We start from the raw sequence: 18,294 nt of genomic DNA on the forward strand, positions 1-18,294 counted from the left end.
CTGATAATAGTGTTCTGAACATGTAAAATACATTCTTTTCCTTATCTTCAGGAAGATCAAGTTAAGCGCAACACTAAGTTTTTGATAAGGGAAGAAGGGTGGAATTTGAGAACTTTTCCATTTACTAGATCACAATAGACAATACTCTAAATAAATGTATAACAATTTACCTTTATGAAATGGTGATCAGCACGAGGGATGGTTGAATCCCTGGGCTTGGTAAGTATATACTGATTGTTTTGGGAATCAATAAGCATGCTAAGACCCAGGTCATCTTCCACTTTTCTTTTTGAAATATTTCTCTTGGAGTCTGCTTCATCTTCTTCCACCCTTAAAACTGCTTCAAAGTTAACACCTCTCACCTGGCAGAAAGAAAGCATTTCTCAGTAGAAAAGTAGATATTCAAGTCTCAGACTGATATTTTTACACAATCTGCTTTTTATATAACAAACGTATAAACAAGTTCAAATACTGATTAGCTATTGAGGGTTTGTTGTAATAAAGTTAATACAATTAGGAATTTAGGGAATACAGACACTGATGGGGGCAGGCATGGATGGCACCAGAGTGATGTCAGTGTTGGAAGGGAGGCAGTATGGCCTAGTGTATAATGCACCAGACTGAATTTAGGAGACAAGGTTCTATTCCTGGCTCTGCCATTGATCTGCTGAGTGACCATGGGCAAGTCACTTCACTTGCCCTGTACCTCAGTTTCCCCGTATGTAAAATGGGGATAATACTGATCTTTCTAAAGCGCTTTGAGATTTACAGATGAAAGGTGCTATATAAGCGCTAGGTGTTATTAATTAAAAGTGAGTGTTGAGGACTCTGAACATCTAATGGGCCAATGGGCCACTTCTGGATTTTGTCTCCTAAAGGAGTATTTATTGTATGTGGATTGCACATGACAAAGTCCTATTTGCCTGTTTTATATGCGATTGCTGTTATCTTGCATAAGAGGCTTAACAGAATTATTTTCCTTTCCTTTTTATAAGAACATAAGAATGGCCATACTGGGTCAGACCACAGGTCCATCTAGCTCATTATCCTGTCTTCCAACAATGGCCAATGCCAGATGCTCCAGAGGGAATGAACAGAACAGGTAATCAAGTGATTCTTCCCGTCGCCCATTCCCTTCTGGCAAACAGAGGCTAGGGATACCATCCCTATTGTGTTATGCTAGTTGGTTATATTTTTGATAAAAACTTATGTTTAGATTACTGAGTCTCTGTTAATAGTGCTCTTTTCCTTACAAAAGTCTGGTTTGTAGCCCAAGCTGGCATAGTTACATGTTTTGGTTTAAGAAAAATTACAAGAAAATACTGAATGCTTCTTGCTAAACTGAAGTGGAGACCTGAGAAGGCCTCCGACTGGTACTTGATTCCTTCTCCCCCACTAGCAGGGGCACAGGGAGGAAAAGAGAAAAGAAATCATTGGAGAAAAAGGAGCCATTCAACCTCTTGCCAATAAGCAGGAAGGGGTCTGCAGACAAACCTGGCCTCCTTCCACACAGCCTGACTCCATTAGGCTATACCACTACTAGCAGGGGTAACAGAACACAGTGCTATTGCCAACTACTCCCTGGTCACTGGTGCCCCTGCTAACCATGACCCCCATCTACAAGGATGGGCCAGCCTAGAGTAGAGAAAAACATAACAGCTAGTTGCTTCCCAGCAGGAGGCCACCATGAAAGAGGCCTAGAGAGGCCCTGGCTCCCTCCTAAAGGACAACTTCCAGTCCCCCATAACAGAACTCATGAACTGCACAGACCTTGTGCCAGGAACTGCAAGCCAACAAAAGCCTTTCCCACCAGAACTTCCAAGAGTAGAAGCCAAGGCCAAAAAGCTGCGACCTTATGTTCAGATAATAGGACTGACTGGAGAGGATCTAAGGAAGGCTGATGGAAGGCATGGAGAAATGGATGTGTTCCCTCCTCCAACACACACACAAGGTTAACCTGGGGATTATTTCTTTCCCCCAGTCTCCCACACCCACAGAGCCATTGGAAGTAGTCCAAGAGACTGAAAGCAGATGAAGTCCAAGTGGAAAAAAGCCACTGCAAATGCAACAGAGGTGTTTCATGCCCTTACCTTGCACACTATTGCTTTTTTCGGACTGTGAAACTTAATTTCAAGGGTTCTCCTTCTCCCATTATATTCTCAACAAAAATGGAGAGAGAAAAAAATCAGAAATAAAAATGGAGGCTAATTTTAACAGGGTGAGCCTGTATTTTGAGAGCCTAGAGACCCCAAATAACATGGGGCTAGAGGACCCTGAACAGTTATGTCAACATCATGATGTGCAACTTTGTTCCACAACATAATACACCTCTACCCCAATATAACGCTGTCCTCGGGAGCCAAAAAATTTTACCGAGTTATAGGTGAAACCGCATTATATCAAACTTGCTTTGATCCGCCAGAGTACGCGGGCCCCCCCCCGGAGCGCTGCTTTACCGCGTTATATCCAAATTCATGTTATATTGGGCCGTGTTATATCGGAGTAGAGGTGTAGTTAAAAGTGGCAATCATATTTAAGAGACAAAAAATACTAGTGATAAGGGAGATGGCTGAGAGAACCTGCTTCCTGGAAAGCAGTCAAAATAGCTCTAAATAAGCAATTTCTTCTGTGGGAATCAGGGGACATGAACGATACGCAATAAGGTCAAATATTTTAAAGTTGTCACTAAATTATTACCACTATTTATTACATCTGACATAAAAGTAGCATCAATGCAATGCTTCGTTAGATCTAAAAATGAAAGTATATGAATTAAAAAGCAGAATGATTTCTACAATGTCACTTACTGATTTGTTGTCATCAAAGGCATGTTCTTCTATTTCCTCTTCCAGCCTATCGGCTGCTTTCCTAACATCTTCAAGAATTTCATCTAGCATGGACAGGCTTTTATTTTGATGCTGCATGTTCTTAAGGGCTTCAACCTGATGTTTTTCTGCTGCTAAAAGTTCAACATACTCGGTTTCCTCCTGTTGGATTTTACAGCAAATAACAATGAAGTTTTTATTTGATCTTTGAACAGGACAACATTCCACCTTATTAACATTTATTTATACTATTTTTGAAACAAAATATTTTACAAGAATTAGAACTTCATAGCAAATTTTATGAAAATAATTCTACTGAGACTTCACAGTTGTTTTTCTACCTTTTATTTGTTACTTGAACAGACTCATCCACCAGTTCTTACAGATAGATTCCTCTGTTCTTTTATAACATTTAAAAGCAGTTGGAAAGCTGAGGACCAGAGGGGACACCCTAAGAAACTCTCTAGAAGATATATTAATTCCAATGCCAAGTATAATTGAAAAAATATACTTTAACAAGGAAGTTAGAGCATAGTGAAGTAAAAAGTATGACTTCACTAGCTATTACCAAGCAAACAAATATAATGGAAAATATGCTCAAAGTTTTATAAACCTCTATATAAAATCAGGAAATTGTTAATAAAAGACCACAATTGTGCAACCATAAACAGAAAAAACATGAACATGTCAAGTGAGCTCAGAAAAAGGAAGATGAGATTTATTAGCATGCTTTCAAACAACAGAAATTAGCAGGTAAGAAAACATTTATTTTTCAAAGATGCATCTGCTAACCCTTAGCTAATCAGAAAAAGCGTTTACACTGAGAAAAAGCATTCTAAATAGAGAACAAGATGAAACAAAAAGGTAAGCCTGTATTTGGTTTGGCTGTGACCTAGAGATCCCTCTGCTAAATAAAGTATCAGATACCAACCAGAGATCCAATTTGTAGCACTTGGAAAAAGCAGAGATCAACAATCAAGTAGCTGCCTTGCATAAATGGTTGAGGTTCCTGCTCACTCTGTATAAAAAGACACAGCTGTATTATGTGCCCTGATGTCAGAAGGCAATTAAATGCCGGATTTCTTGTGCACCTTTCCAATTCAATGTCTTATGCATTTAGTCTCAAGTCTTTTGGTACCTGCACTTCAGATGTAAGGAAGAACAAAGTGCTGACATCTTGTGATTCAGTACATTACAAATATACTGTTACGGCTTCACTATCGAATTTTAGCTGTTTCTCCTCCTCCTCTGGAATTTCAGGTGCAGAAAGGATAGCAGAACAATGGAAGGTGCAATATTATCTATTGACAGTGCACCAGCACAAATAGGCTCCTGGTCAAGGTTATAACTACTAAGGGCCTGGCTACACTTGCAGATGTGGTGCTCGGCGGCTGCGGTTCTGGCGCCCAGGGCGTGAGCCCCCTGAGCCCGGGCCTGCTGCGGGGTCCCAGCTGGTACAATCCTGCAGGTGGCCCTGGAGTGGGGGCAGCTGGCCCCAGCCCCCCCGTCCCGCTCGGGTCCCGCAGGGGAACAAATGGGGCTGCCGATGCCTCCCCCCGGGGCCACCCACGGGATTGCACCAGCTGGGCAGCCAGCCCAGACGCGACTGGCCAGGGGCTGGGCGCAGCGTGCGCGCTGCTGGGTCCCCACAGCAGGCCCGGGCCCACGCGCCAGAGCCGCAGCCACCGAGCGCCACGTGCTTGGCCGCTTCCTCCCCCCGCAGCAGTGGGAGCTGCAGCAGCAGCTGCTCCCGAGTCCGGCTGCCCAGGTGGGGAGAAGGAAAAGGCGCCGCCCGGCCCCGCTGGCCGCCCCCCTACTCTCCCTCCAGGTACTGCGCCCAAGTCCTGCCTGCGCTCGGGGCCAGGCCGGACTCACTCACCCCTGCCCCACGCTCCCCCTGCGTCTCCCAGGCCTCCCTCTGCCGCCGTTTTTTTTTTTTTTTGCTCTGGTCACCCTGGGGGCGGAGTTGGGGCGGGGCCAGGGCCCCGTGGAGTGTCCTCTTTTTACAGGATTGAAATGTGGTAACCCTACATTAGCAGCTCTTGCAATGCCACAAAGAGCAGTGCATTGTGTAGCTATCCCCGTGTGCAAGTGGCTGAAGCATGCTTTTCAAATTGGGGGGGGGGGGGGGGGGGAGGATGGAGTGTGACAGGGAGTGTGTTGTGTGTATGTGGGGGGAGAGACAGTGTGTTTTGGGGGGCAGAGAGTGTGTCAGCATGCTGTCTTGTAAGTTCAGACAACAGCAGACCCCCCCCTTCCCTCCCCCGCCTCTCTCTCCCACACACACACTCACAGCAGCAGCATTCCACAGTAATGGTTTGCTTTGTCCCGGAGCAGATAAGCATGCCAGCTGTCAGAAACGGAGCTTTGAGAGGGGATATCCGCATGCCTGCAGCCGAGTTCAAAACAATGACCAGAGTGGCCACTTGACTTCAGGGGACTATGGGACGTTTCTGGAGGCCAATCACAGCGCAGTAATGCAACACGTCGTCCACACTGACACCCGGGCGTTTCAGCCAGGGTGCAGCAAGCTTTATGCTTCTCGTGGTGGTGGATTACCAGGAGCGCTCCAGCTGCAGAGTCCAGGCACTCTAAGTGCCTTGCCAGTGTGGACACCTCAGGAGTTAGGGCACCCGTGGCTGATTTAATGCGCTCTAACTTGCAAGTGTAGCCAAGCCCTAAGATTGCAACCCTTAATAGAGAAGTAGTTACTGAAGCAAGAGATTTAAAGAATGCTCTGTCAACGGGGTGGAGTGATTTCAATCAAGGCCATTTAAATCACCAACTGGAAAGCCTTGATTTAATTGATTTTAATCAACTTTTCTATTTGTACTTGTTATTTTCTAAAGAAAGGTGCATTCTCATTGACTGATATAACCATTAAAACATCTTAATTTACAACTAGAGTCTTTGTACCAAATCTAGTGCATCTTTCTGCTACCTAGGAGGGTACACTATAACTATATATGTTTTATTTAAGCAATTATATAGCTTAATATTTTCATATTCTTATTAACTGTACATTTTAGTAGGTTAGAAAATGGTGAATGATATATTGCTTATTAACTAATTAACTTTTTCTCATGATTTGTGTCAAGGTGCATTAGGATGGTAACTGGAATTTAATTAAAAACACAAAACAGTATATCCAATTTATTTTTATTAAACAAAATAAGAGATTTAGCCAAAACATTTAAAGTTATCACAACATGCAGCACATTTACAAATAAATGATTTATTAAAACAGTAGGATTAGCCATAGCCAGTGAATTAATATTTCAAGTCAGCCTTGAGAAAAATTTCAAATATACGTAAGTGAAAATGACTGAAGCTTAAGTTCCTCCTCACCTAAGTCTATTCAAAATGATAGTCTCCTAAATTACTTAGGCTGACCTATTGTGCCAGATTTATAAAGCTTGACTTCAAAAGCTAGATGTTTTTCCCCTGATTCTTCATATAGAAAAGTAGCCTTTAACTCAATGTTTTTGATAAAGGCTCATGGATTCAGCATATTTATTTTTAAATAAATGTTTTAAGAAATGTTAATAAGTTTAGGCCTTAACATATTTTGTATTAAGTTTTCTTTTTAAAAATAAATGTTTAAAATTAAATCTGAATTTGTTATAATTTAAATAAAATAAAAAAATCCAATCTGAGTTTTTCCAAAAGAATTGTTGATTTTTAATCCGCCCTCTCGGTCAGAGCACAAAATATTACACTGAGTTTCTTTGGGATAGGGAAGAGAATGAAGGTGGTACAGGGAAACATTTTTAAGAGACTGAGATGCAGTAATTTAGTGAGAGCATGTAAGAATTTAGAAAATAGAATGTGATGACAGGCTTCTGCTTTTATTTGGATCCAAAACAATAGTGACAGCCACTATCTGGATCTTAATGGACCTAACACCAAGACCAAGCATAAAAAATTGTATTGCATGTAGCACGAGACATGAGCAGTTCTTTCTTCTATAGATAACATTGTTCTCCCCTTGATGCAGAGGACAAGTCCATCCCATTTAGTGACAACAATCTGTTCAGAGCAACCCTGTCATTTCAGATTATCCCTTTAAAACTCTTTCCAGTCAAAGACTCCAGGTTGTGATGAAAACCCTGGCCTTGGTGTGCAGATTTGTTTATTAACATGTTTAGAATTGCCAGAACCCACAGTCTCACTGGCATGATGAAAATTACCCTTTGCCAGAAAGATCTCTGACAATGTTTCTAGAATAAGTGGAGTTGGGGGGGAATTTAACAGCAAATATGGCCAGGCCAAATGTCAATAGCTTTAGCTCTTCTGTGTAGTCCTCGGTAAAGAATATTTGCACTTTCCTATTTTTCTGGGAGACTGCATGCTTCCCAACCCTTTATAGATCTCGGCTAGAAAGCACCGCTTGAAGGGTAAAAACCTCTCCCAGCAATTCTGAATCTGATGCACAGACACTCTCCTTGGACAGTGAGAGGAATATAGGATGCCTTTAGCATCCAGGCAATTTTTCCTTACAAGAGGAGCAATTCATGCCAGCTCCTCCCCTAGGTCAGGACAAACTGGAGAAAAAACAAGTTAGAGATCAACTGTGGTAAAGTAAATAAGGCTATAAACTGAAAACAGAGATTAGCTACACTGAACCAGGGGTTGGCAACCTGCTGCACGCGTGCCAAAGGCGGCACACGAGCCAATTTTTACTGGCACACTGCTGCCAGCCGGGGTCCCAGCCGCCGCCGCCGCCCCCGCTCAGCCCGCTGGCGGCCTGGGTGAACGGAACCCCAGGCCGGGAGCGGGCTCGGCAGCCGGGACCCCGGCTGGCAGGAGCTGGCGGACGGAACCCCAGACCAGAGCCCGTCACCAGTCTGGGGTTCTGTCCGCCAGTGTAGTATATTAAATTTCTCCCCGTAGGAATGTGCTACTTGCAGAGCACCAGGACTGGCAGCCGTAAGTAGTACACCGTAAGTAGCACATTCCTACGGGGAGAAACGTAATACACTACACATGGGTAGGGAAGGCTGTGCATCCCCAAACAGCCCGTCCCCTATCCGCCCTCTCGCTGCCCTCCTCATAACCCCCCACCCATCCAACCCCCCCTGCTCCTTGTCCCCTGATCACCCCCTCCCGGGACCCCCCGCCCCCTGACTGCCCTCCTCAGAACCCCCCACCAATCCAACCCCCCCGCTCCCTGTCCCTGACTGCCCCTACCCCTAACCACATCCCCAACCCCGACAGGCCCCCCACGACTCCCACGCCTGTCCAACCACCCCTGTTCCCCGTCCCCTTACCATGCCACTCAGAGCATCAGGACTGGAAGCTGTAAGTAGTACACCCTAAGTAGCACGTTCCTATGGGGGAGCAATTTAATACACTACACCCGACCCCGCTCAGGCCGCTGACAGTCTGGAGTTCTCAAAATATGTTCTTGCATCCCTTATCAAAAATTACACTACAATTAGCTTAAAACCTTGAAAACTTAAAAATTTTGTTTGTATATTACAGTAATTAAAAAATGTATAATGTTAATACATAGGTTTGATGAAACAAAGTAGTTGTACTTATGTGCCTGTGCTTAATTTGTGTTTTCGAGGATTTACCTTCTAAAAAAAATCTTGCATGTTTTGCACCCCCAGAAAGGGCATCTCGCACCCTCAGGGGGTGCGTGCACCCCAGGTTAAGAACCACTGCACTAAACTGATAAGATCTGCATTTTAATTTAATTTTAAATTAAGCTTCTTAAACATTTTAAAAACTTTGTTTACTTTACATACAACAATAGTTTAGTTATACAATACAGACTTATAGAGAGAGACCTTCTAAAAACATTAAAATATATTACTGGCAGGCAAAACCTGAAATTAGAGTGAATAAATGAAGACTTGGCACACCACTTCTGAAAGGTTGCCGACCCCTGACCTGAACAGTAACACAAAAGATCTCTGATCACTTGAAAGGCAGTTAGCTGCAACTGCCTCTTCATCTGATGGAGGCAGAACTTCTGTAATATTTATCCAGGGGGGCCCTTCACTATTCCACCCACACCACAGCTTTGCAAATGTCCCAATCCTGCAATGGAGCAGAGGGAGCCATCTGCAAGGAATGGCAGGTGGGTCCATGAAAAGAAAATGTTGCTTCAAAGCTGCTGCTTTGAACAGACCTAGTCAAAAGCATATGATAGTACACACACTGCACTGTGCCTCACACTGGATGGAATGAGACACCAGAACACAAAATGGCAGAATCTGTACCAGTATTATCTGCGCTTGAAAAATTTACAGACACCTACTAGCCAGAGGACTAAACACCTAGAAATATGCAAAATGAGGATGTAAGGTCTGAGGCCTTTTTCTACAGTTATATTAGGAGAGCAGCAGCCATGAGTCAAGAAGCAGAAAGTCACATCCTCACATTCCTTCTAAATTATATCAAAACAATGTAATATTGGGCTGTTAAGAAGGTGCCCCTCCTAATACTACCAACCATCATCAGATAAGCAAGAACAACGAGGGGTTCTGGTGGCACCTTAGAGACTAACAAATTTATTTGGGCATAAGCTTTCATGGGCTAAAACATTCTCAACAGTTGACAAGAAGGGAGGAAAAAAATCACTTTTGTAGTGCTAATGAATTCAACGTAATCAAGGTGGCCCATTTCAAACAGTTGACAAGAAGGTGTGAATATCAGCAGGAGGAAAATTGTTGAGACTAGCCCACTTCCACCTTAATTGAATTGGCTCGTTAGCACTGACCCCCCACTTGGTAAGGCAACTCCCACCTTTTCATATGCTGTGTATTTATACCTCTCTACTGTATTTTCCACTCCATGCATCTGATGAAGTGGGTTTTAGCCCACAAAAGCTTATGCCCAAATAAATTTGTTAGTCTCTAAGGTGCCACAAAGACTCCTCATTGTTTTTGCTAATACAGACTAACACAGCTACCCACTCTGAAACCTGTCACCAGATAAGCAAGGAATCTCTTAAGATGTTTAAAGAAAACTTTGTTTGATGGCATTCTAATCAGGCAAGGAATCACTTATCAACAGTTGTGGATGTGAAATCTCTACTTCTTTATTGTTTTGCTTTTATGGACCCCACTTCTCTATTGTTTATCTGTCTGGTTCTTTGATTGTTTCTGTCTGTTGCATAATTAATTTTACAAGATTTAAATAAACTGAAGTGGTGGGGGGGTATGATTTATTTTGCAATATGTTAGGCTTGGTCAAAGAATTATTTTGTAATATCTTAGTAAAATTATTTGTTAAGGTATAGCTAAGCAGAACTCAAGTTTCACTATATAAACGGAGGTCCAAGAAGGAGACCAGCTGGGAAGGAAAAAGAAAGGAAAAGGGAAAAGAAGAAAAAGGAGGAAAGACCTGAAAGAAGAAGAACTCACCCCCCAAGAGACCACCTAAAATCAGAGCTGCTAAGAATCCTCTGCACAACTGTGACGTGCAGCAACCAGAACCCAGATGAGACCGACCTTGCCTGGCCAACAGGGAAAGTCTGCCTGCATGATCAGGATTGGTGAGCATAGCATTGTATGCTTAGCATGTGTATTTTGCTTCGTAATTGTTAATAAATAGATAAGGATATTACTATGTAAGGCTCTTTCACTGGTAAAAAGATCCTGCAAACCCACAGAAGAGTACGCCCAGAGCCCTAAGAACTGGGTAAGGGTGGGGGTGCCTAAATCAACCAGGTTATGCCTTGTGCCTTAGGAACTGGGTAAAGGTGAGTGCCCTTGAGTGTGTGGGTACCAAGAATGGGACCAACCAGCAAGATTTAAGGGCAATCCCCTGCTGAGAACCCACCCTCTGCTATTAGGAAAGGGGAGAGTGGTGGAATTACTATCAGGATATGTCCCTGGACACTACTTGCCAGCTTTGCTTTTTGTATCAGCATCTGGCTAGTAGGTGCCTGGTAAATCTGAAGTTACTGAAAGATAAATGGAGCTTTTGGTCACTCTCCATCCTCTAGAGCAGTGGTCCCCAACGCGGTGCCTGTGGGTGCCATGGCGCCCGCCAGGGCATTTATGTGCGCCCGCCTAGTGACATGGTGTGAAAAGTAGTGCCCAGCAGGGGAGAGAAGCCGCGGCCCCGTGCCTGCCGGGGACAGAGAACTCCGGGGCTGCAGGCTGCCCAGAACTGCCACACACACACACACACACACAAAAAAAGCGGCTCGGACGGCCGCTGCCCAAACTGCCAAAGCACACCAAAAAAAAAAACCCAAAAAACCAAAAACCCACTCGGACTCTGCCGCCCCAAGAATGGACGGAATGCCGCCCCTTAGCATGTGCCGCCCCAAGCACGTGCTTGCTCCGCTGTACCTGGAGCCAGCCCTATATGTGAGTATTCTTCTGCTGCACTGATACTGCTGTTTTCTTGTGCTTTGCGATTTATTATTATTATTATTATTATTATTTTTTTTTTAACATTTTGCCCCAAAAATTAGTGGTTCAAATAAAAGACAATATATGTATTATTTCAACGCAGAGTGGGAAAAATCCTATTGTTTTATTGAAAATAAAGGGAAAGGTGTTTGCTTATTGTGCGGTGGTACTGTTGCAGTGCCGAAAAACATAACGTCGAACGCCATTTCCAAACTAATCACGGCTCTTTTGACATTAGCCATCCACTTAAATCTGAGTTGAGAAAGAAGAAAAATCACTCAAATCAAACCTATCTGCCCAGCAATCTGTTTTCACTAGACAAGTGGTAGAGTCTAAAAGTGCTACTATTGCTTCCTTTAAAATTGCTCATCTGCTCGCAAAGAAGAAAAAACCCTTTCAAGATGGTGAATCGTTTAAGGAAGCATTTTTGACTGGTGCTGATTGCCTATTTCAAGGATTTCCTAACAAGCGTGAGATTTTGTCGGCAATACAAGACTTGCAGTTGTCAAACAACACAGTTACGAGGAGGATACATGCAATTTCAAGCGACATGCAAACTCAGCTAAAGGATGACTTGGAAATGTGTGACTGGTTTTCACTGAAGTTCAATGAGTCGACAGATATATCGAATACAACGCAGTTGGCAGTTATGGTGAGGATGGTATTTAGTGACTTCACCGTAAAAGAAGAGTTACTAAAAGCATTGCCTATGAAAGGGTGAACAAAGGGTGAGGACATCTATAATTTATTCAAATCATACACATCAATTAGTATGCCACTACACAAGCTGTCTGCGATCACCACTGATGGGGCACCAGCAATGATGGGCAGCGTCAATGGATTCATTGCACTCTGCAAGAAGAATGAATCCTTTCCGAACTTTATGTCTTATCATTGCATTATCCACCAAGAAGCTTTGTGCGTCAAAGTTCTCTCTTTTCAACACGTCATGAATGTCGTTATTAAAATAATTAACTCTATTCGAGCGAAACCTTTGCAACACCGACTTTTTAAGGCCCTGTTGGAAGATGTTGATGATAAACAATCTGATCTTATCTTGCACACAGAAGTACGATGGCTGAGCAAAGGTAAAGTTATTGCACGTTTTTTAAGCCTAATTGAAGAGATCAAAGAATTTCCGAAGTCCACAAATCAGAACTTCGAGCAACTAGAAGACTCCAGCTGCTTAATAGACTTGGTTTTTCTTGCCGACATCACTGACAAATTGAACATTTTAAATCTTGAGCTCCAGGGAAACGACAAACATGTGGCTCAAATGATAGATTCTGTAAAATCATTCAAAGCAAAACTGATCTTGTGGATGTCACATATGACGATGAAGTCTCTCGTACATTTCCCAAGTATGAAGAAAATGGTATGACGGTGATTTTAACCCATCACCATTTGTTATCCACATTCAAACACTTCTGGAACAATTCGAAAAGAGATTTCAGTAGTTCACCATCATTGAGCCTGTAGTTGCCTTTCTTGTGAATCCTTTTACTTGCCAAATAGAGGTAACAGAAATGGCTACATCAATTGCGAGTCTCATTCAAGTAAGAACAGAAGACGTGGAATTGGAGATTTTGGACCTTCAGAATGATATTGTTCTAAAATCCTGCGCAACAGATGAAAACTTTTGCAATCTGGTTGACCGAAAAAAGTTTCCTGCCTTAAAAAATGTAGCATACAAAATAAAATCTTATTTCGGTTCCACTTATCTCTGCGAAGTTCTGTTTTCAACAATGAACATCATAAAATCAAAATACAGATCTCGGCTTACAGATGCCCATCTTGACGATTGTTTACGAATGGGAATATCATCCTACTCTCCCAACTACGAAAAATTGGCTGAAGAAATGCAGTGCCAAACATCACACTGACTTTATTAGAAAAACCATGTGAATTAATGATACCTATTTTCCATTAAAATAACAGGAGTACTTGTGGCACCTTAGAGACTAACAAATTTATTAGAGCATAAGCTTTCGTGGGCTACAACCCACTTCTTCGGATGCATATAGAGTGAAACATATATTGAGGAGATATATATACACACATACAGAGAGCATGAACAGGTGGGAGTTGTCTTACCAACTCTGAGAGGCCAATTAAGTAAGAGGGGGAAAAAAAAAAAATTTTTTGAAGTTTTAACCAATGTGATATATGCCATCATGTGCCAGCAATGCCCCTCTGCCATGTACATTGGCCAAACCGGACAGTCTCTACGCAAAAGAATTAATGGACACAAATCTGACATCAGGAATCATAATACTCAAAAACCAGTGGGAGAACACTTTAACCTGTCTGGCCATTCTTTGACAGACCTGCGGGTGGCTATCTTAAAACAGAAAAACTTCAAAAACAGACTCCAACGAGAGACTGCTGAGCTGGAATTGATATGCAAACTAGACACAATCAACTCAGGGCTAAATAGGGATTGGGAATGGCTGAGCCATTACAAACATTGAATCTATCTCCCCTTGTAAGTATTCTCACACTTGCTTCTTATCAAACTGTCTGTACTGGGCTATCTTGATTATCACTTCAAAAGTGTGTTTTTTTTTCCCCCTCTTACTTAATTGGCCTCTCAGCGTTGGTAAGACAACTCCCACCTGTTCATGCTCTCTGTATGTGTGTATATATATCTCCTCAATATATGTTTCACTCTATATGCATCCGAAGAAGTGGGGTGTAGCCCACGAAAGCTTATGCTCTAATAAATTTGTTAGTCTCTACGGTGCCACAAGTACACCTGTTATTTTTGCGGATACAGACTAACACGGCTGCTACTCTGAAACCTATTTTCCATTAAGTGCTGATGAGCACGTATGATTAACTTGTGTTTAACTTTTTTCATATTTGTTTGTTTATTGAAATCCAGATACAAGTAACAATACAAAGAATATTTTTTAATTAACCATAACTGGCTATGTTAAAGTAAGAATAATAAATAATTATATTTGGACCAGCAGTTCAACAATGTTTTATATATAGGACTGAAATATTACTAGCCTCACTTTCTGCTACAGCTAGTCTAAATTTTTCCAAAAAATACCTGTCCAATCAAAAAATAATTTTACTTTTTTAAAATAAGATGAAAACGGTTTATGATATTTATTTTTTAAGAAGTCCTTAATTTTTCTTACAGGTAGATGAAAGAGTAATTGCCGAATAATTTAATTAATACCTTTTACATGCAAAATTACTTTTATCTTATGGATTCATATATTATGTAATATTAAATATGATGTTTTTCGTATTATTTAATGTACAAATACAAAATAAGCCTTGAAAAATTGTTGGCACCCGCCACACTCGTCTGAAAACATGAATGTGCTATTGGCCACAAAAAGGTTGGGGACCACTGCTCTAGAGCTTCTCTGCTGTAAGAAGGAGTAAAAGGCGGAAGAATGGAAGACATAAGAGGCCTCCAATATTGCACCCTCCCGCATCCTTCGTTTTTGGCTCCCCTTTGTGAATAACAAACATCTTTTTCAAGTAACAACAATATGAAACTGACATGACACTCAGGAGCTAGAAGCTATATGCTTCAGCCTATTAAGGAGTAAGAGGTGAAGACAGTAGGCCACAGACACCCAGAGTTTTGGCTTTTGCACCTAACAGCCCACTGGGAAAGTGAAAAAGTGCTTCCTGTGAACACATCAATATTAACTAAGGAATTAACACACTTAATACAAATAAACTAGAACAAAACGAATAATGGGCAAACAAGTAACCTTAAAATTACCTCATGTAAACTTCCCTCTCTTTTCAACCACCATTTTCCAGTGTCATCTCTCATTATTATGCTTTATATAAGATTGTTAAATCACCATGCTAATGTTTTACAAATATAAAAAAAGGGAGGTTTAAAATAATCTACTTGTCGCAGGTGAGTAAGAAGACTGACATGACACACAAGGGGAACACCCTCCACTTCAGCAGAATCTAAGCTCTCTTTAAAAAAAAAAAAAGTTTCTAGATCTTATAGTTCCAAAGAATCTTCAAAATGTGACTAAAATGTAATCCAATGCAGTGATTTATTCCCAAGTCTGCAGACAGATCTCTCCAGTACCTCTTTTGCTACTAGTACCTTTGCAAAGCAGCAGGAGAGTGAAATGTGTAAGATTCTGATTAGCTTCACAGCTGCTTTTTGGAACTAGATCCGTAGGAAAAAACAATGTGTGGTTTGCTGATAGTTCCAAATAACTTTAAAAAAATCTTTTAGAGTCAGATGAAAGGTGTCATTTCAACTGAGCTTTTTTACGTTTTTAGGGGGGTTTTGTAATAAAACTGGAGACAATTTCTAAATAAAAAGTCATTTTGAATAAAAAAATAAAGTTTAATTTTTAAAATGTCAAAGAAACATTTCGATTTTCTCAATTCATTTCTTTTTTAAACTAGAACAATTCACAAAATGGTTTGGTTGATGTGAATCTGCATTTTTCCCCACTTAAAGTTTTGTACAGCAGTGAAATTGTCAAAACTCATGTTAATTTCATAATGATTGCCACAGCTTCAGAAAGCTAGATGCTGCAGAGGCCATCTCCTGCACTCCCATGAAGCAGTGGCATGGAGGCATGCGGTGGGGCTTGGTTGGAGAACACTGTGTTCAAAGTACTCTCTGCCAAACTTTCCACACCCCTCATTCCCCGTGTTTAGAGCAGACTGCTCCATGAGTGTCTCAGCTTGCATCCTACCCTCTGTTCACATCACCCCTTGCACCTCCTTCTTGGATACCTCAGTCTTTTGCATCATCTATGCCAGTGGTCCTCAAACTTTTTGGGCTCAGGGCCCATTTATAAATATTTACGGCCTGTCGCGATCCATTAAATAGTCTGGGGATAGAAGCCCTGGGGCAGAGCCATAACTAGGCATTTTAGCGCCCGGGGCAAGCAAGCATATTTGCACCCCCTACTAGATGTGACGTGGGTGGGGGGGTACACAGGTTCATGTGCCCACCCTGCCCCCAGGTTTTTTGGTTGCGCCCTCCCCCCCCAACCCAGTCATGCTGGGTGGCCTGCTAAGGTGAGTCAGGAGCTGGAGGTTGTGATGCAGGCAAACTAGCTTAGATTAAAAGAAATAGGTAGTTCACCTGTCTGTGAACCTCAGAGGAACGTCAAGAGGTATTGTAACATGCGAAGCAACCCACTTGTAAAATCTGATTGTTAATTTTGGCAATATCCTGTTGCTTATTTGCTATTAAGTATACACTATAGTAAATAACCCTAGATCAGAAGAAATACTAATGTTATTATATCCACTTGTCTATGAACCTATTGGTTGCTAATGTTATTGTATCCACTTGTTAGAATAGAACAAAGGAAGATATTGCCACACTGTGTTTACATGGCACATGCCCCATTAAGTACATTTACGCTAATTTTACCTGTGATTGCTGTCTGTATACTTAATTAATCCTGGAACAATAATGTGTGTTAGTGATTAGTTGTGGCTTCATTTGATGCGTAAAACTGCATGAAAGCTAAATGTTTTTGGCTATCACATTGTTCCCATTTATCTATACTAATGTGTCTAAAGTTGCTCAGCAAGGAGGAACATTGACTTCAAAGCATGGGCGTTGTGTGCTCAACAAAGGGAAATCTAGGGACACATGCTGTGCTAAAAACACTTGGCAGGCTATTTTCAACTATAAATACTGGATGCTGGGAATGATCCTGCCATCTCTTATCTTTTTGGATGTGTCTGGTAGCTTTCTAGATACAAGACAGAGTTCCCCAAATCCACTTTGGAAAAACCCTGAGAGAATTTGTGAAAAGACAATAATAACAGGAGTACTTGTGGCACCTTAGAGACTAACAAATTTGTTAGTCTCTAAGGTGCCACAGGTACTCCTGTTATTTTTGCGGATACAGACTAACACGGCTGCTACTCTGAAAAGACAATGAGACTGGCAGATTGCTACATCACTGCTTTTATTTTGAACCTACAAACCCTAATTCACCTGTAATGTATTTTATTTGCTTTAAACTTGCTATAACTCTCATTGCTTTTTCCTAATTAATAAATCTTTAGTTTACTAAAGGATTGGCTACAGCATTGCCTTTGGTGAGATCTGGAGCATATTTTGACCTGGGGTAAGTGACTGGCCTTTTGGGTCTGGAAACCTAATGGGTGGTGAATTTTGGTTTTTAATAACCTTTCATCATAAAGTCCAATCTGTGTGAATGGTAAAGTAAGGGCAGGGAGAGCCTAAAGGGGACTGGTCTGTGGCTCCATGGTAGAACTGATATAATGATCCAGAAGGACTATACCACCAATTTGGGGTGTCTGCCCTGATTTCTGACAGTCTGACCTGATTTTGGCACTCTTAGGGTACGTCTTCACTTACATCCGGGTCCGGATGTAAGCAATCGATTTTCTGAGTTCGATTTATCGCGTCTGGTTAAGACGCGATAAATCGATCCCGGATCGATCCCGGAAGTGCCCCGGATCGATCCCGGAAGTGCTCGCCTTCGACGCTGGTACTCCAGCTCGGCGAGCGGAGTACGCAGCATCGACGGGGGAGCCTTCCTGCCGCGTCTGGACCGCGGTAACGTCGGACTAAGGTACTTCGAATTCAGCTACGTTATTAACGTAGCTGAATTTGCGTACCTTAGTCCGAAGTGGGGGGGTTAGTGTAGACCAGCCCTTAGCAGTGAGGCACTCCAGAAACCGAAACAGGGGATGCTCCCTCCCCAAGCCCTGGCCCTACCGCACACCCTGGACGACTGCCCCACTCTGGTTGCCGCCCTGCCCTGGAGTGGTTTCGGTCGGATCCTGCTCCCCAGGGGGGATTGAGTCCTGCCTAACACTCATCCCACAGTGGCGGTTCCTGCAGCTCCTGTGCTGTGCGGCTGGCTGGACTTGGCTCTCTGCTCTGGGCATTGCAACCTCAAGGGTTGCAGCACTGCTCAGGTTTGGCCCTACCACTCTCGACTGCACCAAATTTGTGAGAGTGGAGTTGTGACCTGGCTCATGGGGTTGTTTTTCTTGCCCCCTCTCCATCTATTATTGTAGAAAATATAATCAGAAATGTTCTGATGTTTACAAGATAGGAGGGAAGGAAATGGGAGTGAGTTGTCGTGGAA

The 18,294-nt window shown here is 42.3% G+C and overlaps 1 protein-coding gene across 1 annotated transcript in view; it reads right to left on the minus strand.

Moving 5' to 3' along the window:
* The window catches only part of TMCO3 (transmembrane and coiled-coil domains 3), a 55,944-nt gene that overhangs the window by 34,546 nt on the left and 3,104 nt on the right, over positions 1-18,294 (minus strand). The window contains exons 2-3 of the mRNA XM_065422251.1: positions 2,808-2,987; positions 171-362 (exon numbers count right to left, since the gene is read on the minus strand). Of these exons, the coding sequence (XP_065278323.1) occupies positions 171-362; positions 2,808-2,987 (372 nt within the window). The remainder of the gene's footprint in view (positions 1-170; positions 363-2,807; positions 2,988-18,294) is intronic.

The sequence above is a fragment of the Emys orbicularis genome, chromosome 1 (genome assembly GCF_028017835.1).
Source record: "Emys orbicularis isolate rEmyOrb1 chromosome 1, rEmyOrb1.hap1, whole genome shotgun sequence".
Classification (NCBI taxonomy): Eukaryota; Metazoa; Chordata; order Testudines; family Emydidae; genus Emys; species Emys orbicularis.